The sequence below is a fragment of the Muscardinus avellanarius genome, assembly GCF_963383645.1.
Source record: "Muscardinus avellanarius genome assembly, chromosome: 6".
Lineage (NCBI taxonomy): Eukaryota > Metazoa > Chordata > Mammalia > Rodentia > Gliridae > Muscardinus > Muscardinus avellanarius.
The window spans coordinates 2,179,465-2,204,095 of NC_137791.1; the positions used below are offsets into that span (position 1 = coordinate 2,179,465).

The 24,631-nt window shown below is 50.7% G+C and overlaps 2 protein-coding genes across 2 annotated transcripts; one reads left to right on the forward strand and one right to left on the reverse strand.

Annotated features, from left to right (window-relative positions):
• Positions 1-289: 289 nt before the first annotated feature.
• On the reverse strand, positions 290-3,334 carry LOC308264516 (centrin-4-like; the record flags this gene model as incomplete). Its single annotated transcript, XM_080697825.1, has 6 exons — positions 290-379; positions 577-714; positions 1,716-1,844; positions 2,251-2,397; positions 3,053-3,200; positions 3,294-3,334. 6 exons carry the CDS (start codon positions 3,332-3,334, stop codon positions 290-292), a joined length of 693 nt encoding a protein of 230 aa, XP_080553951.1.
• Positions 3,335-8,024: 4,690 nt separating this feature from the next.
• BBS12 (Bardet-Biedl syndrome 12) lies at positions 8,025-10,034 on the forward strand (the record flags this gene model as incomplete). The annotated part of the gene is made up of 2 exons (XM_080697826.1): positions 8,025-9,605; positions 9,756-10,034. The coding sequence occupies 2 exons, from the start codon at positions 8,025-8,027 to the stop codon at positions 10,032-10,034; spliced, it is 1,860 nt and encodes a 619-aa protein (XP_080553952.1).
• Between the last annotated feature and the right edge of the window lie 14,597 nt (positions 10,035-24,631).

A 24,631-nucleotide genomic window follows, 5' to 3' on the forward strand; every position in this document is an offset into this window, starting at 1 on the left:
TTGTGTAGGACCTCACTAAGTAGCCGAGGCTGGCCGCGAACCTGCAATCCTCCTGTCTCAGCCTCCCAAGTATTGGGATTACAAGCAGGCACCACCATGCTTGACTTATGCTGTAGATTTAAAAACATATTGGTTAGTAATATGTAACTTCTCACACAGATTAGACATCAAGAGCCCAATTTGTGTATATAAACTATAAATAAAAATGATTACATTCAGACATATTATTGAACCGTACAACAAGTAAACATTTATTAAAAAATTTTCCAGAACGCAGAAAAAGAAAGCATTAATGAAGCGTGGTCTTTTTCATTATTCTCAAAAACTCTTCCTTGTTGATTTCTCCGTCCCCATCATGATCGGCTTCATCAAGCATTTCCTAGAAAATGCAACGTAAAGTGACGTGATGTAGGACGTCCTGTAGAAATGGATGGTGACCTAAGGGAATGTTCCACAGCCGACTCGAGATCAAGTCTTATTTTTCATGTATGAGTGCAGCTGAAGTTAGAGTATATTACAATATGTCAGTGCTAGATACAACTACAGTTATACGTGAATCAAAATTATATTATCTACCTGAAGCTCCTCATCTGTTAAATTCTCGCCCAGTTCCTTGGCCACTCTCTTGATGTTATTTAGTGATATGCTTCCGGTATCATCATCATCAAATAGTTTGAAAGCCTTCAATATTTCTTCTTTTTCATCTTTCTCTCCCTTAAAAAAAAAATAGAGCTGGGCGTGGTGACACACGCTTGTCATCCCAGCATTCGGGAGGCTGAGGCAGGAGGATGACGGTTTGCAGACAGCCTCAGCTGCTTAGTGAGGCCCTCCGCAACTCAGTGAGACCCTGTTTCAAAATAAAGAATAAAACACAGGGCTGGGGTGTAGCTCGGAGGTAGAATGCCCCTGGGTCCCATCCCCAGTACCACAAAGAAGAAGTACCACTAGTCTTTATTTATTTATTCTATCAAGCTGGACTTTGGAGATCGTGGATTCTAGAACGGCAGTGTATCAGGAAGCTGGCTGTGACTTATAACCATTACCCCACTCAACTCACAGATGCCTTTGCGGTACTGAGGACCAGCACTCGCGGAAGCAGGAAGAGGCAGAGGCAGGTAAAGAAAGCCCGTCCCCACCCAGTCATGCAGACCTATGCCCCACCATGAGCTCCACACACACAGGCCGTCTCACTCAGGGGTCCTTAGAATGGTGCCTGCTGGAAGATGCGCTCAGTATAGTTTGCCAAATACCAGGTTCCCAGCGCCTGTCTCCCCTCGCTAGGCTCACACAGCCTTCTCATAGACTGACAACCCCCTTCTCCGCCTATTGTTTCCATTGCCAACCTGAGATTCATCGCAATTCCTGTCTATCTAAATCCCATCCATCCTTATGCCCGGCACGGTGGCGCACGCTTGTGATCCCCGCGCTTGGGAAGCAGAGACAGGAGGAACGCGCAGGTTCGAAGCCAGCCTCGCTGGCTTAAGAGATCCTGTTTCCAGATTTTAAAAAATATTAAAAAAAAATAGGTTTAGGAGTGTAGCCCAAAGGTAGAAGGGTTTCCAGGAACCCCAGTACCACCATAAATAAATAAATAAATAAATCCTACCCATCCTTAAATACCCAGCTCCAGTCCTTTTTCTATCCGACCTCTGATTTCTTCAGCCCCCAAACGCCGAAGGCTTGTATATCTGTGAAAAATCAAATCATGACTCTACCATTTTTACACTCATGATGGCAAAAAAATCTTCAAAATTAATGGTGCCAGTTCCTTCTTTGTCGATTTCAGCTATCATTTGTTTAATTTCTTCTTTCCTTGGTTCAAATCCCAAAGCCCGCATTGCAATCTGAAATAGGAAAGAAACTTGACATGAGCTTTTCAAATATGTACTAAGTCATAGTCAGTCTCTCTCTCCCTCTCTCTCTCTCTCTCTCTCTCTCTCTCTCTCTCTCTCTCTCTCTCTCTCATTGAGCATCAGCCTAGAAAATGAGGTCCCCAGTCCTAGATTCCAGTCCCAAGTCTACCACACTTAGGGTCCTCCATTGTTACACCCTGGACTTGGGCAACTCATATATAAAACACAATTTACATGTTCAACAAGACGGGGTCTTGTTAGTGCCGTGCAGGTATGTGTCCTGAAGAGACTTTCTCTCAGGCTTTCAGAAGAGTACCGTTACGGAAAGGTTTGAAGTTGCCCACAAATAAATGACACTGCTTTTAAAACGTGGTAGACTTAGAAATGATTTTAGAACCTTCAGTTCTTTCACATCTATGGTTCCAGACCCGTCGACATCGAATAAATCAAAGGCCTCTTTAATTTCTTGCTTTTGGGTTTCATTTAGTTCAATTTTGGCTGCTCTTTTCTTCCACTGGCCTGGAGCTGTGTGGTAGTTGGTTGCCTGAAATAAATACGCGTGCAGGTGAAAGATAAACTATCAATAGAGTAACTGGCAGTGAACCAATCAAATCTGTAAAGAACATAGGCAGGACTCCTGTCTTCTGCTACACAATGGCCTCAACATTCCCCCCTCCCTCCCTCCCTTGCTAACATTTGTGCTTTGGGTTGTTCATAACTCGGGGGAAAGTTATTTTTAAACTACTTATATTTTCTCTTAAACTGGTGCCTTCGGAGAGGCAGAAGCAGCCAGGAAGGTGCGCGGGAACAGTTGGACGGAGTCAGATCAGAATCCAATTAGCCTTATTCTTGGCATATCTGAAGAGCATTGATCGAGGGATTTTGACTTCATATACAACCATCTGCTTTATAACAAAATCTGCTGTATGTGCAGCGCAGTGTTCCTTCCCACTTCATGCTAGCATGGGGGAACCCCGTCTTCCAGGTGTAAAACCACCCCAGGATCCGGACACCAGCGCTGGACCAGTGCTTGGCACCACGGAGCACGGAGGCTATTTGCTATTTCGGGTTCTGCAGCCTCCTTTGGGCCTCTGCCTCCAGCTCCGGTTAAGAGGCAGGTGTGGCAGGAAGGACACTGCGCGCTGGCGTGGACTGGCCGCAGCTCCAGGCTGGACTCCGGGCTCCGGCTGCAGAGGCACCGGGTGACCCATAGCCTCGGCCGGGACCGCAGGTTCGAGCCCCTCCTCCAGGAGTCCGTCCACCTCGCCGGCTGCAGACCGGGGAGCTTGGGTGCGCAAGGGTGAACTGGAGACCCGCTCTTCTCTCCTCTGGGCCGCAAAACGCGTCCTACTTGGCAACAGGACAGAGGCTGCTATGACACCCAAGGGTCATGAAATTCAAGACGACAATAGATTTCCTAAAGAGGCCTTCCCTAAGAGCCTGGCTGGGCGAAGCGGGCGGGCCAGCTCCGCGCTCACCATGTCGCCGCAGCGCCCTCTGCCGGACCCACCGCGCCCTGCAGCGCCCGCCGTTGCTAGGGCCGCCTCTCCCGGCGCGCTGACTGACGGGCGCTCCAGCCGTTGGTCAGAAGACAGCGCCCCGAGTCCCGCCCCCTCTCGGCTCTCAGCCAATAGCGTGGCGCCCGGGCCGGGGCTTCCCGCAGGTTTCCTGGGCGACCACACGCCCCCGTGCACATGCGCAGACGTGCACGTGCGCACCCGGCGGAGGCGAGGGGACGCGGTTCCCGGCGCCGCGCGTCGGCTTCCAGCCCTCGAGGTGGAGCGAGGCGAGGTCAGTGGCGGCTCCAACCCCTCTGCCACCCTGGCGTGCGCCCCTGGCGGCGGGGAGCGGGCCGGGGCGGTGGTGGGCCGGGAGGCCGGGCGGGCTCCGCGGCCAGGCCGCTGGGGAGGCCGGGGGACAGCCCTCCCCTGCTGCCGCCCGGGCGGCTCCAGAAACGCCCCGTGGCCGTGAAAACCGAGTCAGAGGTGGCGGGGGCCCACCCCGCGGGGGCCTCACCCCGGGCAGGGGTCAGCCCAAAGGGCGGGGAGGATGGAGACCGGGTGGGCCGGGACGGAGAGGCTCCCGGACTGTCACCCTGACGCTCGCGGGGCAGGGCCCTTCTGTACCTCCTCCCGGCCTTCAAGAAAGCACACGCTGAATTTTCTACAAGTCATACTGGACGCCCCAACAGTGGATTGAGGAAGATAGTATTTCCGCCAGTGTTTTTTGCCCTGTCTGGCTCTGTGTCTCTGAAGAGGGAGTAAACAGCGTGCCGGGTGCAGGAAATACTGCTAAGGGAGGAGCTCTGGTTCTATTACTTACGCAGTTTGAACATCTCATGGACATGGACAGCAGCACGCACGGGTGCCTACGTTGGCTTCGTATATGAAGTGGCATGGTTTCTCAGCGTTACCCACACAGTCCTCCCATATACTTAAACCCCCTCTAGAATTAACATAGAGCATCTAATCAAATGTGAATGCTATGAAAGTGCTCAGTATTACCTCTATAATCCTCCCATACACTGCAAGCCATCTCTGGAATTAACATAATAGCTAATCAAATGTAAGTGCTATGTAGTTGTTTTACTGTCTTGTTTAAGGAGCAAGATGAGACTGCACATGGTCACTGCAGATGCAAGTTTTCTCCCCAAATATTTTCTATCCATAGTTGATTAAATCCATGCGTGTTGAACCCACCGAAACGGGTATCTAGCGTACATGAAGAACTCTTACTGAGCCAGGCATGGTGGTGCATGCTTGTAATCCCAGCATTTGGGAGGCTGAGACAGGAGGGTCACCGTTTGAGGACAGCCTCAGCTACTACTTAGTGAGGCCCTTTGCAACTCAGTGAGACCCTGTTTTTAAAATAAAGAATAAAAAATAGGGCTGGGGCTGTAGCTTGGAGGTAGTATGCTCCTGGGTTCCATCCCCAGTATCAGAAGAGAAAAAAAAAAAAAAACTCTTACAACTCAGCAATTAAAAAACTAGCAGCCAGTTTTAAAATGTGTAAAACAACTTAAATAGATATTTCTCCATTAAGACTTACACTTGACGATGTCTAAAGTTTACAAAAACTTGTTGAGTGTACTAGTGACTGAATATTGTCAGCACACACACACACAGTGAAGTTAAGATGAGGTCATACCTCTTTAGGGTGGGCCCTAAATCCAAGGCCATTTGAAGCTGAGGCAGAGATTAAAGTTGAGCCATGAGAAGGCCAGGACCGCCCGCAGTGACTGGCCGCTGGAAGGCCAAGAAGAGAGTCCCCAGGGCACTGGGCTCCTCTGTCCCGCCCACAGCTTAATTTTGGTTCTCCTCTCCAGACTCACAAGAGCAAAGATGTGCATTGTTTTAAGCCTTCCAGCACTTGGTGATGGTTTGGTATGGCTGCCCTAGGGAACTAATGCAGTGAGTGTGTGGAGACATTGAAACCCTCGTACCACCCTGGTGGGATTGTTCTGCTATGGAACAGTTTGGTGGTTTCCCAAGATGTTAAACAGAACAAGCCAGCAGTTTCACTCCTGGGTTTCCACCTAAAAGAACTGAAAACACTTACTCAGACATGCTTGTACATAAATGCATAGCAGCACAATTCACAGTAGCCCAAAGGTGGAAAGAATCTAACTGTCCACCAGCCGATGAGTGGGGATACAAAATGTCCTGCGTACAGTGGACTGTTACTCAGCCACAAACAAGGAATGAAATGCCACCTGCTACAGTGTGGTTGAGCCTCTAGCTCAGGCACAGAAGGTCATGTTGTATGACTCCATCTACATAGTATATCAAGAAAAAGGCTGCCAGACACAGTGGCCCATCCTATGAGCCAGTACGCGGGAGGCTGAGACCAGAGGATTGCAGGTTTGAGGTCAGCTTCAACTCAGTGAGGCCCCCAGCAATCAGCAAGATCCTGTTTTAAAATAAGAAGTAAAAAGGGGGGAGTGTATTTCAGAGGCAGAGCACCCTGCATTCAATTCCCAATCCTCTGTAAAGAGAGAGAGAGAGAGAGAGAGAGAGAGAGAGAGAGAGAAGGAGGGAAGGAAGGAAATAGAAAACTAGAAGCAAATTGGTGATTGCCAGAGGCTGGGAGCAAAGGGGCAGGTGCTTAATAGCTACAGGGTTTTCCTTGGAGCTGGTGAAATGTTTTAAAACTCAGAGGTAGGAGTTGTACAACATGGCAATGTATTAGATGCCACTCCACTGTACACTTAAAATGATTGAGTTTACATTAAGTGAATTTCACCTCCATTTTGTTTAAACCATAAAGCTTTTAGAGGAAGGATAGAAGAATAGATTTTCTACTTAGGGATAGGCAAAACTTAAAGTAGAACATAAAAAGCAGTAACCATAAAATAAAACAAGGTAAACGGACTTGAGAAGCAGATTGCGGCAGAGTCCGGGGCCACTGGAGGTCTGGGGTCAGGGACTCCGTGAGCACCCTCGTTTGTGTTGGCTGTGCCTGGTGAGCGTGCGGCAGCGGCTGGGTTTTCTTGAGATGGGCAGCTCCCGGAGGTGAGCAGCCTGGCGTGAAGGGGGCAGCATTCAAGGCGGTGGGCCACGGTGGATGGTAGGCAAGAGAGGAAGAGGTGGGGTCAGACAGCTGCCAGGCACCATGGGGCTCAGGTGTTGGCGCTGGAGCCCTAGAAAGTATTGAAGTTGCCACTTGATGCTGTCTAGGACCCGGAAGTGAGTTTGAAGAGCCTGTTGCATACCTTCTAGCCGCCCGCAGCAGCCTTCCTCTCCTGGGAATGCCCTGGGGAGCCGCCCTGGGGGAGCGGCGCCTCTACCGATCTTGCTCTGGGACCCGCAGTTCAGGTGATACAGAAACAGATGGACCAGCGCTGCGGCCATGAATAGAGGAAGGCAGAAGCTTGAGCCGTTGGCTTTTCAGTGTGTGAGATGTGAAAGGGTGATTAAAAAGTGCTAGTCAAAGAATCACTAGGGCTTAGAGAAGCTATGTGGCCTCTACTCTCAGCCTCCGTGCTGTAAGAAGCAGGCGCCCAGACCTCACGGCGCGGCAGTGTCACCAGCAGTGCCTCTGCAGTTAGGGTCGGTTCTTTACAGTTCTCCTTATGGGGCTGGCTCTTGGGACTTTCTGCTCATGCTGGTGTGGCCCCAGTATGTTAAGTGCAGTAAGCTCACTTGCTCTGGAATCTCTCTGGGACACTCTCCGTAATGTGAGTGACCCTCCCCAGGTCCACCCACCTTCCCTCTTCCACGGTCTCGTCTGGGTAACGGTGCTGGGTTCTGACATGGCCTCGTACTGCGAAAGGAACCCAGGGGCATTCTACCTCCGGGGTACACCCCAGCCCTATTTTTTATTCTTTATTTTGAAACAGGGTCTCACTGAGTTGCAGAGGGCCTCACTAAGTAGCTGAGGCTGTCCACAAACCACGATCCTCCTCTCAGCCTCCTGAATGCTGAGATGACAAGTGTGCGTGACGCTGGGCTACCTCCCTTCTGCTCAGTCAATCTCTGAACTTGTCACCGGAACAGTAATATATCCAAAGCTTGCTAACACAAGCTTTCATAAAACGGTGCGTCAAGCGTATTCACCCTTCATAACAACCCCATGCCGTAGGTCTTAATCCTGGCCCCATTTTCAGGCGTGTAACTGAGGGTCAGAGTAGTTAAACATCCAAGTTGCTGAAGTCTACCCAGCCCAGAGCGGTAGAGCCAAGGTCGAGCCAGGGCTAGCGCAGAAGGATGCTCTCAGACACCACACCCAGCTCTTTCTTTCTTCATCCTCTATGTAATCCGGCAGTGGCTTGTTCCCGGGTCCAGCCCAGCGTCTTGGCCAGGCCTGCAGGGCCTGCGCTCCCTGGAGGCCCCTCCTGGTTCCCCTGCAGCTCCTCACCCAGACACCGCGTGATGGCAGTGGCCTCCCTCCTGGCTTGTGGGTTGCGGCGCCGCCTTCAGCTCTTCCAAGTTGCCCCTCAGGGCTGGCCTAGGGATTGCCTTCTGCAAAGGTCCCTGGTGGCTGCGTGCCCGGATCGATTCCCGTGGATGCTGTGCCCTCGCCCAGCCCTTCCTCATGACTAGTACAGCGTCCTCGCGCGACCACCTCTGCTGGAAGCTACTTCCAGGGCAGGACCTTATCTCGTCCGCACCCGGGGCCACCCTGAATAAAGTCGCGTGTTTATACTTTGTTCACAGATGGTGACTCCTGGTGATGGCTTGCAGCGTGCTGAACGAAAGACGGCACCTGGGCCTTCAGCAGCTTTCCGCGCTCGCAGAGACGGGGAGATCTTTCCTGGGCCCGGCGAAAGCAACCAAGTTCGTTGTGGACGAGGAGCAGGGCGAGAGCGTGCTGACCAGCTCCCCGCTGAGGCTCCTGGAGAGCCTGGACCTGCGCAGCGCGGTGGGGCAGCTGCTGCTCGAGGCGGTGCAGGCCCAGAGCGGCGCCCACGGCTGCGGCACCAGCACGCTGCTGTTCCTGGCGGGCGCGTGGGCCCGGGCGGCCGCCGAGTGCCTGCAGCAGGGCGTGCCGGTCTCCACCATCGCGGAGGTGATGGCTGAGGGCCTGGAGGCCTGCACCGCGGAGGCCGCGGCCCTCTATGTGCCCGTCCACGTGGTGCTGGACCCGGTGGACCGCAGGGCCTGGGGGCCCGGGGAGGCCGGCCTGCCGCCTCCCACCACCGAGGACCCTGCGGCCCCGGGCTGCACCTGGAGCGAGGACCTTGACTGCACCTGGGGCGAGGACCCTGACTGCACCTGGGGCGAGGACCCTGCGGCCCCAGACTGCACTTGGGGAGAGGACCCTGACTGCACCTGGAGCGAGGACCCTGACTGCACCTGGGGCGAGGACCCTGCGGCCCCAGACTGCACCTGGGGCGAGGACCCTGACTGCACCTGGAGCGAGGACCCTGACTGCACCTGGGGCGAGGACCCTGCGGCCCCAGACTGCACTTGGGGAGAGGACCCTGACTGCACCTGGAGCGAGGACCCTGAGCCCGAGGGCTGCACCTGGGGCGAGGACCGGCCCGGGGGCGCCGCGGGCCCCGGGGCGCGGGCGCTGCGCCACAGCCGGCACCTGGGCGCGGGCCGGGCGCGGGGCTGCGGCGAGCTGGGCCGGCTGGCGGCCGGGCTGAGCCGCGGGCAGGCGCGCGCCATGGCGCTGGCGGAGGCGGCCTTGCGGCTGCAGGGCGCGCGGGCGCCCGACCCCGGCCGCGTGTGCCTGTGCCTGCTGGCCGGCCGGCCCGAGGCGGCGTCGGGCGTGTGCGCGGGCTACGTGGCGGCCGTGCCCGCGGCGCTGGGCGCGCTGGCGCGGCGGCTGCAGGGCCGGCGGCTGCGCGTGGTGCTGCTGGACGGCGCGCTGGCGGGGCCGGCGGCCGGGGCGGACGGCGCGCTGCGGGCGCTGGCGCGGCTGGGCGCGGCGCTGGTGCTGGCCCGCGGCGCCGTGTGCCCCCTGCTGGCCGCGCGCGCGGCGGGGGCCGGCCGGCTGCTGCTGGGCGGCGTGCACGGCCGCGCGCTGCGCGCCTTCGCCGAGGCCACCGGGGCGGCGCCGGCGGCGGGGCTGGCGCGGCTGGGCGCGGGCGGCGTGGGGCGCGGCGCCTGGGTGGCGCGCTGGCCGGGCGCGGGCGCCGTGCGGCTGGGCGCGGCGGGGCTGGCGCTGAGCTCGGCCGTGCTGGCCGGGCCGGCCGCGCTGCTGCCCGCGCGCGCCGACGCGCTCCGGGCCGGGCTGGCGCGGCTGCAGTGCGCGCTGGCCGAGCGCCGCGTGCTGCCGGGCGGCGGCGCCGTGGAGCTGCGCTGCGTCGGCCTCCTGCGCGGCGCGGCGGGGCGGGCGGAGCGCGCGGGGCGGCCGGGCCGGGCGGCGGCGCTGCGGGGCCTGGCGGGCGGCTGGCGGGCCTTCCTGGGCGCGCTGCGCCGCAACGCGGGCCGCGGCGGCGCCCCCGGGCCGCAGGGGCTGGGGCTGCTGGACGCCGGGGCCCCCGGGCCGCAGGGGCTGGGGCTGCTGGACGCCGGCGCCCCCGGGCCGCAGGGGCTGGGGCTGCTGGACGCCGGCGCCCCCGGGCCGCAGGGGCTGGGGCTGCTGGACGCCAAGCTGCCGGGCGCCGTGCTCGACCCCGCCGCGCCCAAGCTGGAGGCCTGGCGCCGCGCGCTGGACCTCGTGCTGCTGGTGCTGCGGACGGACTGCGAGGTGCTCACCGGGCCGGGGCCGGAGGGGCTGGCGCGCCTGTGACGGCGCCGTGCCGGGTCGTAACCATAAACGTGTTCGCAGCCTCCATCCGCCGGGACCGAAGTGCTGGCCGGGACGAAGCGCGCCTGTGCCAGCGCCGCCAGGCCTGCACACCCTACCCTGGATCGTGGTGCTGTCGCCGCTGTTTACTTACTCACTTATTTTTCTTGGTGCTGGGGGGTGGCACACAGGAGCATTCTGCCTCTGAGCCACACCCCGGCTCGATTTTATTTTGCAACAGGGGTCTCACTGTGATGGAGACTGGCCGCAAGCCTGCATCCTTCTGTCCCAGCCTTGCAAGCACCGGGGTCGCAGGCGTGCACCCGCGCTCAGCGAGCCACGGCCTCATAAGCAGGAACGGCCCTGCTCCTTGGCCCACGTTCTCCAGGGCTGCTCAGGGTGGTCAAGGCCTCTGGCGGGGCTGCAGGTCCTAGCGCCCGTGCTGTCCAGAGCCCAGGTCCGGCAGTCTCTCCAGTGGCCCGTCGGCTTGTACTAGGCTTGTGGCGGGAGGTTGGAGAATACGCCCACTGAAAACCAAGGTAATCTTGGAGACAAGTGATGGGTCGAGTCCTCCCGAAGTGACCACGGTGGGGACAGGAGGTAGAACCCTGGGAGGGAGATATGGCGAGAGTCAGGTCCTCGAGACACACTTGACATCCGAGACTACAGATGTCCAAGAATCAGCGTTTCCACACCTAGCCCCACTCCAAGAACACCAGCCTAAATGCAGGACCCTGTCCTCCCCCATGTGGGCGGCCCAGCAGGCAATGGATGGCTGGTCGGTCCCTTCCCACCCGCTGACCGAACCCCAAAGGTGCTAAGGTGATTCTGATTAAAGGTAGCTCTGGTACCTCGCTGGGTCTTTTGCCTCCTTCGTAATCTCCCCAAACTTTACAAAAAGTCCCTCAACCTCTAGGAAACAGCTGGGAGTAGAAATCGTTCCAACCAGGTTTGCTTCTGACCGAGAAGGGCTGCGCGGAAAGGGGGGTTTCTTTTCCTTCCCTCACTAATAACAGGAGGGACCTGGAGTCGAAGCCGAGGATGGACACTGGCCCATCCCGCCTCCTTCACGGGAGTCCCCTCCTTGGACAGGATTTGGAAAACTTCCCCGAGCACAGATTGAACGAGAAGACTGCTCGTGAAGACGGAGGAGCGTGTGACGTCAGATGACCTCAGTGTGGGGTCAAACAGACCGCCTCAGTCCTTTTGTGCTGCTACAAGAGAACCCTCTGATGGGAGCGGGTGATTTAGAGGTCAGAGCTGTGCTCCCCCAGCTCTGGAGGCCGGCCCCAGCCATGTGCCCCCAGCTCCCGGGTCTTCCGGGCAGAAGGTGGAGAGCCAAGCCAACAAACTGTCTCCCTCCGGCAAGCCCTTTTTAGCATGGCAGCAGTCCACTCCTAAACATGTCCCCACAGGTCTGCCCCCAGCCCTCTAACGCGGAGGATTAAGTTTCCAACACTTGAATTTGGGGGAGGAGATAAAAAAAATTCGAGCACTAACCAAGTAATATTCCAACAGCGAATGAAAATTCACCAGGAAAAAAAAAAGCCACACAGCAGCTGAAAATTATGTTTAAAACAAGTTGAGCTGGGCATGGTGGTACATGCTTGTAATCCCAGCACTTGGGAGGCTGAGACAGGAGGATCACACGGGTTCAAAGCCAGCCTCAGCTACTTAGTGAGGCTCTCAGCAACCTTATAAAATAGGTCTGGGAGTATAGCCCAGAGGTAGAAAAGCCCCTGGGTTCCACCCCCAGTACCATCAAAAAATTAAAACAAATTGAATCATCTTAGATCAACATTTCTGAAAGAACAGCACAAGCTAAAAACGAAGACGACAGAAATTAGATGGCAAACAGCAAATTACAAAGGAAGAATTCACATGACTCAGAAAAGATTGGGGGGTAGGCAAGAAACACTGGACAAAATAGCAAATAGCAGAGGCCGTACATAGACTCTGGGAAATTCTGCAAGAGAATTCCCTGGAACTTGGTACAGGAATTTCCACTTACAAAACTGCTAGACATTTGTAACAGATTTGCCATGTGTCATTTTTCTTTTTAAATGATTAAATGTCCAGACTACAAAGGATAACTTTCCCATGGGACAACTCTGCCAATCCAGCCCTCTAGGCACCCTCTGATACTCCCCCCCTCCCCCAGTACTGGGGATGGAACCCAGGGGCATTCTACCTCTGAACTATACCCGCAGCCCCTATTTTTTATTCTTTATTTTGAAACAGGGTCTCACTGAGTTGTAAAAGGCCTCACTTAAGTAGCTGAGGCTGTCCGTGAACCTGGATCCTCCTGTCTTAGCCTCCCGAATGCTGGGATTACCAGTGTGTGCCACCACACCTGGCTCCTCTGATACTTTTCAGTGCCGCCAGTGGAGGCTGGTTCTGGGCTCCTGGGCTTATGCCAGGGCTGCATGCTAAAGCTTCCCCTTGGTGCAGGGAAGGCAGCGAGAGACCAGGGTCCTGGGAGAGTGCCACCAACACACAGCATAGTTTCCATGACCCCAGCTCTGCAGATGCACACGCGAGTCCAGAAAGCAGGTGATCCTCATGAGAACCAGACTCGGGACTGCAGACCGAGGTCTTCATCCCGCGTTCATATCTGTAATAACCACCACGAAGACCAGGGCACGCCAGGGACTGGGCCAGGGGTCTCTCCTGTGTAGGGAAGCCTCTGGCAAGCTAGGACAGTCGTGTACTGAACCCTAGGACTCCTCCAGGCCTGCCTCTGCAAAGCCCTCTGGGAACCCACTACCCTCGCTGGACTCTTTAGACGCATCCTGTTCTTGTTCCTCCACTCTAAATAAGATCTAAGCTGTTTAAAAGGCTCCACAATAGGGCTGGGCATGGTGGCGCATGCTTGTAATCCCCGCACTTGGGAGACGGAGACAGGAGGATCACGCTGGTTCGAAGCCAGCTTCTCTGGCTTAAGAGACCCTGTTTCCAAATTAAAAAAGAGAATAGAAAATAGGTCTGGGAGTGTAGCCCAGAGGTAGAATAGAAGGGTTTCCAGGAATCCCAGTACCACCAAAAAAAAAAAAAAAAAAGAAGCTTCACAATATTAAGTGGTGAAACTCATTTTATAATAATGAAGAAACCCTAGGTTTTGTTGTTTTTATTTTTAGTATTGGGGATTGAACCCAGGGGCATTCTACCTCCAAGCTACCCCCCAGTCCTTTTCCATTTTTGTTTTGAAATAGGGTCTCCCTAGGTTGCTCAGAGTCTCTCTGTGTTGCTGAGGCTGTGCTTGAACCTGCAATCTTCCTGTCTCAGCCTCCCAAGTACGGGAATTACAGGTGTGTGACATGCCCAGCAGGTACTGAATTTTTAAATGCTCACTTGAAAAGTATGCCATAACTTTTGAAAGTATTTTTTAAATATATTTTATTTTTAAAATTTCAAGTTTTTTTTTTTACTTATAGAAGATAGAGCTAATGCAACTTCATTTTCGTTTCACTTTTTGTGTGTGTGTGGTGTGTTGGTAGTAGGGATTGAACCCAGGGCATTCTACCACTGAGACACACCCCAGGCTGGCCCCTATCTGACTATCTTCCTGTCTCAGCCTCCTCAGTACTGGGATTCAGGCATGTGCCACCATGCACTCTTTATTCAGTGATTTCTTATTTGCTTGTAAGGGTTCTCTTTCTATTAAATATTTTATGAAAAAGAGTCTCAGTTGTAGAGGGCTTTACTAAGTTACTGAGGCTGTCCTTGAACCTGTGATTCTCTTGTCTCAGCCTCCCAATCACTGAAATTACAGGTGTGTACCACCATGGCCAGCTTCTACCTTATTCTAATCAGGTTTTTTTTATTTTTATTGGTGCATTATATTCATACATCATATTGGGGTAAAAAACTTGTGTGTACAGACATGTACACATCACTGATTTAACCCCTACCCAATTCCCACCCCATTCCCTCCCCGTCCCTCCCTCCCTTGCTCGGCTTAGTGGTTGACTTCGATATGTTTAAGTACATTGTGTGTTTTAGAGATTTTCCTCTTCCTCCCTCCTTTCTCCTCCTTTAGGTTGCCTTGTTTGCTCCTCCATAGGATTTCCTTTTTCATCTAGAGTTCCTCCTATGACCCAATTCTCCCTAACGCTCACATATTAGGGAAAGCATCTGATTTCTTATTTTTTGTGACTGACTAATCTCACTTAGCATAATGTCCTCCAGTTCCATCCATTTCCCTGAAAATGATGTAATTGAGTTTTTTTTATGGCTGAGTAAAATTCCATTGTGTACATATCCCACAGTTTTGTAATCCATTCATCTGTTGATGGACATCTTGGCTGGTTCCATAGTTTGGCTATGGTGAATTGTGCAGCTATGAACATAGATACACATGCATTAGTTTGGAAGTTTGGTTTCTTTTCTTTTGGGTAGATACCCAGAAGTGGTATTGCTGGATCAAATGGTAGATTTGTTCCCATTCTTCTGAGGATTCTCCATACTGGTTTCCAAAGTGGTTGCACTAATTTGCAATCCCACCAGCAATGTCTTAGGGTTTCCACTTCTAATCAAGTTTTTGATTAAATTATTTTAGTATTAGTGATGAAGTAAACAGCAAAAATGTTTATATATTCTACCTTTGATGTTGTGTTTAGAAATGTCTTCCAAACTTTGAAGATTTTGTTGAAGTCATCTGGACAGGCTCTTGGTGCTTTTATGGCTGTCTCGGCTATCATTCTCACTGCCATGATCCAAAGCAGCTGACCACACAACTTAGGGGAAGGGAGATCTATTTGCTCACAGTGTTTGGAGATTTTAAAGTTTCAGTCCATGTGAGGCTGGGTCTGCTGAGCTCAGGGCATGGCTTCCTCTCAGGAGCAGAGAGGGGAGAGCAAGGGCTCTGCTCTCACATCATGGAGACCATAGGCAAGAGAGAGAGCAGGAGAACAGAGACCTTGTACCACCCCCAGGGAGCCCTCCAAGCAACCAGGCTGGCTTCCAGTGTTGCTTCCTTGTTCCCGTGAGGGCTAGGAGGGCATTCTATAAATCCAAACCACTACAATGGCCTTATTTATCTTTTAAATTTAAATATTTAACCCGCCTGGAATTTACCTTAGTAAACTATATGAGTTAAGATCCTAAAGTTCCCCCCAATGGTTATCTAGTTGTCACAACATCCTTAGTGTGTTTTCAGTGCCCATCCAGATAATTCTCAGCAATGGGGCAGAAGCAGAAACCGAGATGCTGTGTTCTCGGTTGCTAAGGAACATTTCCATCCCACTCTAATTACAGGGTCGAACTCTTCTGCAGTCTATCACTTTTTCCTATCACGATAGAGCTGTACTAAAGAGCGGGAAAGAAGAAACTTGTTGCACTAAAAGTCTCTATCTAAGGCAGTATCCTTTTTATAACATCTTCCTGTGTTGAGTTTTTGTCTTCAAGAAGTGTTTTAAAACACATTTGCGTCACTTCATCCAAGCTGCTGAGAAACCTAAAGATGTCTTCTTTTTTTTTCACCTGTAGGTGACAGACTTCTGCCCTTGTGCTCTCAAATTTTTGACCAACAGGTTTAAAGTCCACAAAATAAAAGAGATTGCTCAAGTGCAGGTTAGCATAAATCTGCAGGTAAGGGATTTAGAATAAAGGGAACTCTTTGGGCACCTCCTCTTTGAAGACCGTATGTTTTGAGGAATCCACATGAGCAGGGCTAGTAGTCCTGAATCTGCAGTTATCTGGTGATATGGGAAGGTGCTGAAGGCTCTCTTGGCCTGCTGCCTCACCTTAAGTCACAAAGTCAAAGTCACAAAGTTCCATCGGAGCACGGGGGGTGGGGGCCCTGCTCAGAACGTCACTGCACTATTCACGCACGCACACACACACACACACACACACACACACACACACGTGCTGGCACACAGCCTTTTGCTTCTCCTTGCCATCCAGGTTTCAATGTTACTTCTCCCCTGTGCTGTGGATCCAGCCCAGGGCCTGTGCCTTGCACCACGACCCTGGTTTCCTCAGCTGTGTCTACGACTGCTCCAACCTCTCATTTCAGCACCTGGTGCCTAGCTGAAGCTCCACGGTGTACTGGTCGCAGCAGTTTCTGATACAGGTAACTCGTTATATTTCATAAGATACTCGGCACGGGGTAAAAAGCAGGCTCTGCGTTAGATGACTTTGCCCAAGTGTGGGTTCACGCTGAGTATGTTTAGGGTAGGGAGGCTGGGCTATGTTCTGTAGGGTAAGGACGCTCAGTGCACTTTTATGGCACACATCTTCAGTTCACAAAGGGTTTATTGAGATGCAGCCAACCCTGCTGTAAGTTGAGGGCCAGTCTCCAGTGTTTAACTTTGCCCCGGGCATATGTAGGTAATCTCCAACTGAAGTGAGATCGGAACATTCTCCAAAGGCAGAATGCCAGCTCTAGCTTCTACCAAATGTTCTTACTACCAATATGGAGTCGGGAGGATTTATAATATGTAAGGAAGTCTATTTCGGATAATTTTGAATTTTATTTTTTTATTTTTTTCCAATTTATTTTGCCATTTTTCTTGGCAATTGCAGGAGAAAATTTTCCAATGTGTTTATCTGGTGGCATGAAGAAAACTCTTTGTACACTGTTCACTGTGAAGGAGAGGAAATTGGGAGGTTCAGAGGCTGTTGACAATATTGAGCACTGGTTTGACGTCCAAGAAAAGTAGACCTGCTTCCTGCACTGACCTCAGCGCAGGGGTGGGAGGCCTCGCCCAGCGGCATCCACCTTGGGCTAAGCCTGGGCTCCGAGAACCCAGCAGGTGCCAGGCCTCTCGCCATTGCTGCTGATTGGAACCGGGCACTAAGACAGGTTTTTTGTTAATTTATATTAAATGTTTTAACCTAGTATTAGAGTTTTCTTGTTTAAAAGCAATGGGAACTTCTATAGATGAAGCCATTTATTTTCCTACAATTCATCATTAGTTCCTGACATACTTCTGAAACTACCTTATAAGAATCACATGGGCCAGACTACCAGCCAGGCCTGGTGGTGCACGCCTGGAATCCCAGCACCTGGGAGGCTGAGACGGGAGGATCACAGGTTCACGGCCAGTCCCAGTAACTTAGTGAGATCCTATTTCAAAATAATAAATAAGATAGGACTGGGGCAGGGGTGTATGTAGCTCAGTGGTAGAGCACTTCGGGGTTCAATCCCCAGACACACACACACACACACACACACACACACACACACACACACACCATGTGGGCCACTTGTCAAAGCACAGGTTCCCAGACTCAGGGCCTCCCTTTTCAGTGAATGCCTTCTTGTGCTCAGGTAAATCTTTTGCAGTAGTTCTTAAAAGCTACTTAAAGGTTTGAGGGCTGCCAATGCCTCGCCGGCCCCTTCGTGGCCCAGACGTTCATGTCTTACCCTGGCTGGGCCTGCGCGGCAGCGTGCTTTCTCTCTGGCTGATCTGCGTGTGTGCGCGACCTCAGGGCCGACAACGCTTCCTGTGCATGGAACCAAAACTTACAAGGAAAGCCTGTTCCCCGCTCCTGGGCGTTCCTAAAACAGGATGGCTGCTGGACACAACATCCACATCTCACCAGAGTGAGGATGAGCGAGAGGAGCCCAGCATGAAAGAGAAAAAGACACTGGCTAACTGCTGATGGATACGGGGTTTCTCCTTGGGGCAATGGAAGCATTCTGGACTTGGACAACATGGCGGCCCTGGTAAAAACCCATCACGCTGTACATTTAAAAGTGGTGAATTTTACGTCTTGACAAAGACAAGTGGTCTTAAATATTAAGATCCTTTCGGCCACTTCAAAAGCGGGCATCTCTAAGCCCCAGTGTTGGCGGTGGGGTTGGTGCTGTCTTTGGGGGCGGCAGGAGCAGCAGCCACGAGGCGAGCCGAGCCCCGGGCAGCGCTCTTCCTCCCCACCGGGGTCCTGCCAAACACGGGTCGCCAGGCCAGCATGCTTGAGCTGCATGTTTCTGATTTGTGCTTAGGAAGACTAAGACACCAAGAGAAGGCAAAGATAAAAAGAGAAGACAAATGCCCCTCCATTTGAGGCTGGGAGAAAGACTGGCCAGCGTTCTATCTTAACTGAAGATTAAAGCTTGCCTCTGAAGTAAGTTTGACAGCTTGCGTATTGGAATGTTTCACGAAGGTGACAATAGAATCTGTCTTTTTGGAATTCTATCGTCTCTTTTGGAGCTATCCCGTGGTAACTGGTCAATTACATTGGAAACTTAATCCAGTACACCTTTAATTAATTTCTACTTTTTGTTCTGGAAAAAAATAAGACAAGAGAAAACAAAATCCCATAGGTCTTTGAATTCCCACACCCTTACTAAAGAGACTGGGGGTAATTCATTTATTTTTAGTTACCACAAAATTTGTCATGATGTAATAATATACCATTCACCAAGCAGAATTTTCATAAACTCAACTTATGTTTTTTTGTTTCTTTTAGATTTTTACTAATATGTTTTCTTCATTGCTGCTAACACACTGGTGGTCTTGGACTCTTCTTCCCTTCTTTCGTGACTTACTGCTTTTTTTAGGCTCCATGAGTTTGGTTCTTTCTCATTTTCTTTTCTGGTTTTTTTTTTTTTTTTTTTTTTTTTTTAGGTGGTACTGGGGGTGGAACCCAGGGGCTTTCTACACCCAGCCTATACTCCCAGACCTATTTTATATTTTATTTGGAAACAGGGTCTCACTAAGTTGCTGAGAGCCTCACTAAGTAGCTGAGGCTGGCTTCGAACCTGTGCGATCCTCCTGCCTCAGCCTCCCGAGTGCGGGGATCACAAGCGTGCCCACCACACCCGGCTTGGTCCTTTCCCATTTTCTTACTTCGGATGTTCCAGGGCTTCATGGCTTCATGACCTTCCTTTAGACATCCATAGCTCTGTTCAGTTTCTAAGACCTTCTGTTTCCAGATGCGACCACAGCATCATGAGCTCCTAAACAGTGTCTGCTCCCTGCACTGCCGTGGGCTGGAACAGTGCGGTTCAGTCCTGCTCCGTCTGCCCGGTCTCCCTGCCTCTGGTCTCATCTTCAGACAGACACTGATCCATAGTCTTTACATACAGTCCTGGCCCGTAGAAGTCTTCTCATTAGTTTCCAGAGCACTTACTCTCCTAACCACTAGTACACTGTGTATTTACAATCTTACAAGCAAGGTTTTCTTTATAAAGCGGTGTGGGGGGGTGCTGGGGATTGAATCCAAAGGCATTCTCCCTCTGAGCTCTGTGTGTGTGTGTGTGTGTGTGTGTGTGTGTGTGTGTGTGTGTGTGTGTGTGTGAAAACCAGGATCTCAGTACGTTGCTGAGGCTGGCCTCAAACCTGCAATCCTCCTATCACAACCTCCCAAATACTTGATTACACACCTGGAAGATCAATTTAAATTGTGCTTCATTTTTAATTTCTTAAAAACTCCTTAAGAAATCATTTCTCCTCAGGGACTAGTGCCCCTGCTCGTGGGAGTGCGTTAACTGTTGCAGGGACAGGCTGGCTGGTGAAGCCATCACAGGGTGGTCCGCTAGCTGGCTCTTGTGTTCCCTGAGAAGATAACACAGCAGGAAGGCCTCGCAGATACCCGAGTGGCCTCTGGAGTCCCCAACCTCCAGAACGGGGAGCTGAATTCACTTCTTTTCTTGATACATGCCCCAGTCCGGTGTTCTGTTATACCTGTAGAAAGCAAGCTTGGTGGCTTAACCCGGCAGGCATGTCCTGCGGTTCCCAAGCGGGCTGGGTGCCTCCCCCGTCCGCCCTGGGCACAGAGCGAGAGGCCAAGTCTCCAGGACACACCGGGCAACGGGTGTGGCGACCCTGAGCACACTGGCTCTCCCACCTGCCCTCGTCTTCAGAGGCTGCCTAGCCGTCTGACATCCTGGGGCAGCGTTCCCAGAGAACAGAGCGGGGGCCCACGGCCTCTCCCAGCTAGATCAGACTGTGCACAACTCCCTTCTGGAGCGTCTTCTCCTCAAAGTGCCCCACACAGTGGCCCAGGTTCCAGGTATGGGGAAGAGAGTCCTGCATGGGGTAAGTTGCAGAAGAGGTGCCCTGGATTTTCTACCTACAACACTGCTAACACAAAAAGAAGAAAACCAGAATAGACCAAGTACCTCGAGGGAGGGTCATTGAACCTCCCAAAATAGGGCTGGGAGCCAAGTGTGGTGGCGCACGCTTGTCATCCCAGCATCCAGGAGGCGGAGACGGGAGAGAGGATCGTGGTTCTAGGACAGCCTCAGCTACTTAGCAAGGGCCTCTGCAACTCAGTGAGACCTTGTTTCAAAATAAAGAATGAAAAATAGGGCTGGGGTGTAGCTCAGAGGTTGAATGCCCCTGGGTTCCATCCCTGAAAAAGACTCAGCCTTTCATTCAGATTAGAATTTCTTATAGCCCAAACACCTTTACTTCTAGTTACTACGGCAAAATCACAGTAATGCCAACAGGAGAGAAAACGAAGGGAGCTACTAAAAGCTTGCCCCAGAAAGTATTACAAGAGGAAGTGAGAGTACTAAGTCTCATCTCTCCAGGCCAAGTGACCCAGCAGTGCTTGCCAGACCTCAGAGTCACGCCCACCCCATTCCAAGCCTCTTTAGTTAATATCAGAATGGAGACCTGCCAGGGATTCGCCACTTAAAAGAATCTGCAAATTAATGCCAGGTAACCAGGGCTTGGCCAACATTCACGAGCAGGAATTTGCATTTTTATTATCTACCTTGCATAACTGATGGAAGTTAAATGAGATAATTAATATAATGTGAATAATGTAATACTTGGCTGACCTTTGCCACTGAAAAAAATTATACCTGTGGGTATTTTATTATTCAAGTCTTCACCTTGGAATTCACCTCATTCAACAGCAAACATTATATTACATATATTTTATATATGTAGTGTGTGCGTGTGGTCCTAGAGATTGTACCCAGGGCACACTACCATTGAGCTACACCTCCAGCCCTTTATATTGTATCTTTTTATTTTAAAAACAAGGTCTCACTAAGTTGCCCAGGCTTGCCTTGAGCTTGCAATCTTCCTTTCTCAGCTTCTCGAGTATTAGAATTACAGGTATTTACCATCTTAATGATGAGGGACACAGATAATTGAAGTCTGTGTTCAACTTAAGCTTTTTATGGGACATTGAGAGACTGCATTCCCTAGATCCCAAGACTGCTAATGATAATGGTGTCTATTCTTTCATGCATGGAGTGTCATTTGGTAAAATATCAGTGCTAAATGCAGCACATAAAATTATAAAGAACAAGCAAATTTAAGAATCTTAAGAATTCCTTTTCTTCTCAGGATCCTAAAACTGTCCAGAGCCTCCATTGCATAACAAACTCAGTTAACATTGTTCAGCCAGATTTATTTATTTATTTATTTATTTATTTATTTATTTATTTTTGCGGGTCTGGGGATGGAACCCAGGGGCATTTGACCTCCGAGCTACACCCCCTGCCCTATTTTTTCTTTATTTTGAAACCGGGTCTCACTGAGTTGCAGAAGCCTCAGTAAGTAGCTGAGGCTGTCTGCAAACCGCGATCCTCCAGGTCTCAGCCTCCCAAATGCTGGGATTACAAGCGTGCGCCACCATGCCCGGCTCAGCCAGATTTATTTAGATATGATTACTTTCTTTTCTTGGTGTTGAGGCTTGAACCCAGGGCTTGGTGCAGGCAAAGGTCACACTGTACCCCTGAGTCAACTCCCAGCCCCACGAGGGCTTCTATGTGTGTGCACGCTGTGAGGCTATCATGTAAGATGTAGCTGTACTTGACCTTGGTGTGAGGGCAGCTTCCACAGACGTGTGTGTTGCGGGCATCCATGGGTTTATGACAGTCACCACCCTCTCCCACCATTAGTCCAAGGGAGCACCTGCCTCCTCCAACACGCCCGCCACAGTCGCATGACTGCTGTCCCGCGGCATATGGTCTACCACAGTTAATGGTGTGGGGCTACGTGACGTAGGTATGAAAGCAAAAGGTTGTCTCTACTTTCTTTGGACAACCTTCACTGGCATGCTGGTCTCTTCATACTGCCAAAAGATTAGAAATTCCTAAAGGCCCGGGGCATACATAAATCGAAGGTGGCTTGGTTTCCTGAGTATTTTACTTAACGATGTAATCTTGTACTCCATCCTTTGAATTTATTCTATCTGGTGCTTTTTTAGCTATCCGCCTACTAGGAAGCACTTTCAAAGTATAATATTACAAGAAGTCACAGACCAAGGAATGCATTACACACACGATTTCCTGTTTATAAATTGGCAAAGCATGGTAGGAGCCTGATTAAATGATTAATGGGAGAGAATAGAACATCTACACACAGCAGCCTCACTGAAAGAGCCAGACAAATGGGTGCCTTCCGCATCGGACACAGCAGAGGACTTCCCAGTACATGCCCACACTAAGATACCAAGCCAGGCCAATGCAGTCATCCGTGTCCACTGCAAGAGAAGCGATGGGTTGTACATCATCACAGAGATTCTATTTTATCCAAAGGTGAGTCCCAGGTTGGGTCCCCAGCACCAGGGGAAAAGTCCAAAATTCAGTATTGTGATGCCAATGTTTTAAATGGCATCTTGTTAAATTACCCAGTAGGGTAGAGCCCACTCTCTTTCCTTGTAGCTTCAATCCTACTCTGTTCTACCACCATTTAAAAAAAAAATAAACGTGCACGAAAGTCACTAAAACAATAAATGGCCATGACTTCCCCTCTCGCCAGCCTCGAGCGGGCGCCCTCGGCTCCTGTTTTCTGGCGTTCTTGTGTGTGGAGCCAGAAAAGCTCTGACTCTCAGAGCACTCACAGTACCGAAACTTTCATGCCTGGCTCTTTTTCTCTAGAGCACAAATAATCTTTTGTACCTTCCCCAAGAATTCTTATGTGATAGCTTTTGGTCTGATTAAGGTTGTGATAGCTTAAGTGCAGAAATTCAAAGAAAACAAATATTGAGAAAAAACATCCATACTCCCGCCCCCATTGATAACGACTATGGAACAAAAAAGAAAGAAAAGAGAAAAAAGAAAGGAAAGAGAACGTGAATAAAAAGAAAAGAATGGCTTTCAAACTCAACTTTGGTGAAGACTCAACTTTGGTGAAGCTGTAAGGCACACCATTTAAGAGAATGTGGGAATTAAAAGCAATCTTAAATGTTAGCCAACAAGCGGAATTTCCGTGAGACCACTGCTGCAGCAAAGACCAGCGCCATCCCGGCATTTGCACCGAAGCAAAGGCTTGCCAAGCCCCGGCCAACTCGGCTCATCCCAGTTCAAGTTGGACTCTGTCTTTTCCCGAGTGACCCCCATAACACAACACAGCACAGTAAAGACCCAACACGTGTACCTTGACTAGAGGTAGTATGTCTTAGCCAAGTTTTTCTTCTTGCCCAGTTACAAAGATAAAGAAGTTACTTCTTCTAGATTCCATGTGTGAAACCCTTTTCTACATATAGGATTGTTAAAAAGATTAAAAGGATACTGTACGCCAATCATGATGGCACATCTTTAATTCTAATTCTTGGGAGACCGGGATAGGAGAATCATAGGTTTTAGGCCAGTACAGGGAACTTAGTAAGACCCTGTTTCAAAAAATAAAAAGAGCTGAGGATATACCTTAAAGGTAGAATGCCCCTTGGCTCAATCCCCAACAGACCAAAAGAGAAAAAGGACATTGTATATGAAAGTGATTAATTTTAATTTAAAATATAAAATGAATCATACCAATACAAGTGAAATATCATTATCAAAATTACTTTGTGATGTGTAGATCTTTTTCCCCTTTGTTCTGATTTTTCTCCTACCTCATCATTAATTAATTAATTAACTAATTTTGCAGTACTGGGGATTGAACTCAGAGGAATTCTATTTCCGAGCTACACTCCAGCCCTATTTTTCATTCTTTTATTTATTTATTTTTTTCCGAAACAGAGTCTCACTAAGTTGCAATCTCAACACTTAGTTGAGACTGGCCACAAACCTGCCACCCTTTTGTCTTGACCTTCCAAGTACTGGGATTACAAGCATGCACCACCATGCCTGGCTTCTTAATTTCTTAATAATCAAAACTGCTGGCTGGGCTGGGTGTGGTGGCACACATTTTGTAATCCCAGTACTTGTGAGGCTGAGACAGGAAGATGGCAGGTTTAAGGACAGTCTCAGCAATTTAGCAAGACCCTGCTTCAAAATAAAAAATGAAAGGGCTGAGTGTAGCTGTCGTTCATGTTTCTAGGTGCACAATTACAAGAGGTGCTGAAATCAGAGACTATGAAATAGAATAAAGATACCACGTGGAACAGACCTGTCTTAAGGTTTTGGCCTGGGTTCCTCATTGCTCAGTGTGGGCTCATCTGGAGGAGACCAGCATGGGAGAGCCAATAAAAGTGTTCTGCATTCCTAACAGTATTTCTTCCTCTGAAGGTCTGTTTTTGTTTCCTATTGTTGGTCATGTTGTTCCTCAATCTTAAAAGCCCATCAGGATGAACAACGTACTCTAGAGTTCACATTGAGGCCAAATGTTGGCATGATGTAATGGCTCCTCTCTGGTATTATTATTATTATTATTATTATTATTATTATTATTATTATTTGGTGCCTGGGATTAAACCTAGGGACTCTCTACCTCTGAGCTACATCCCCAGACCCCGCTTTT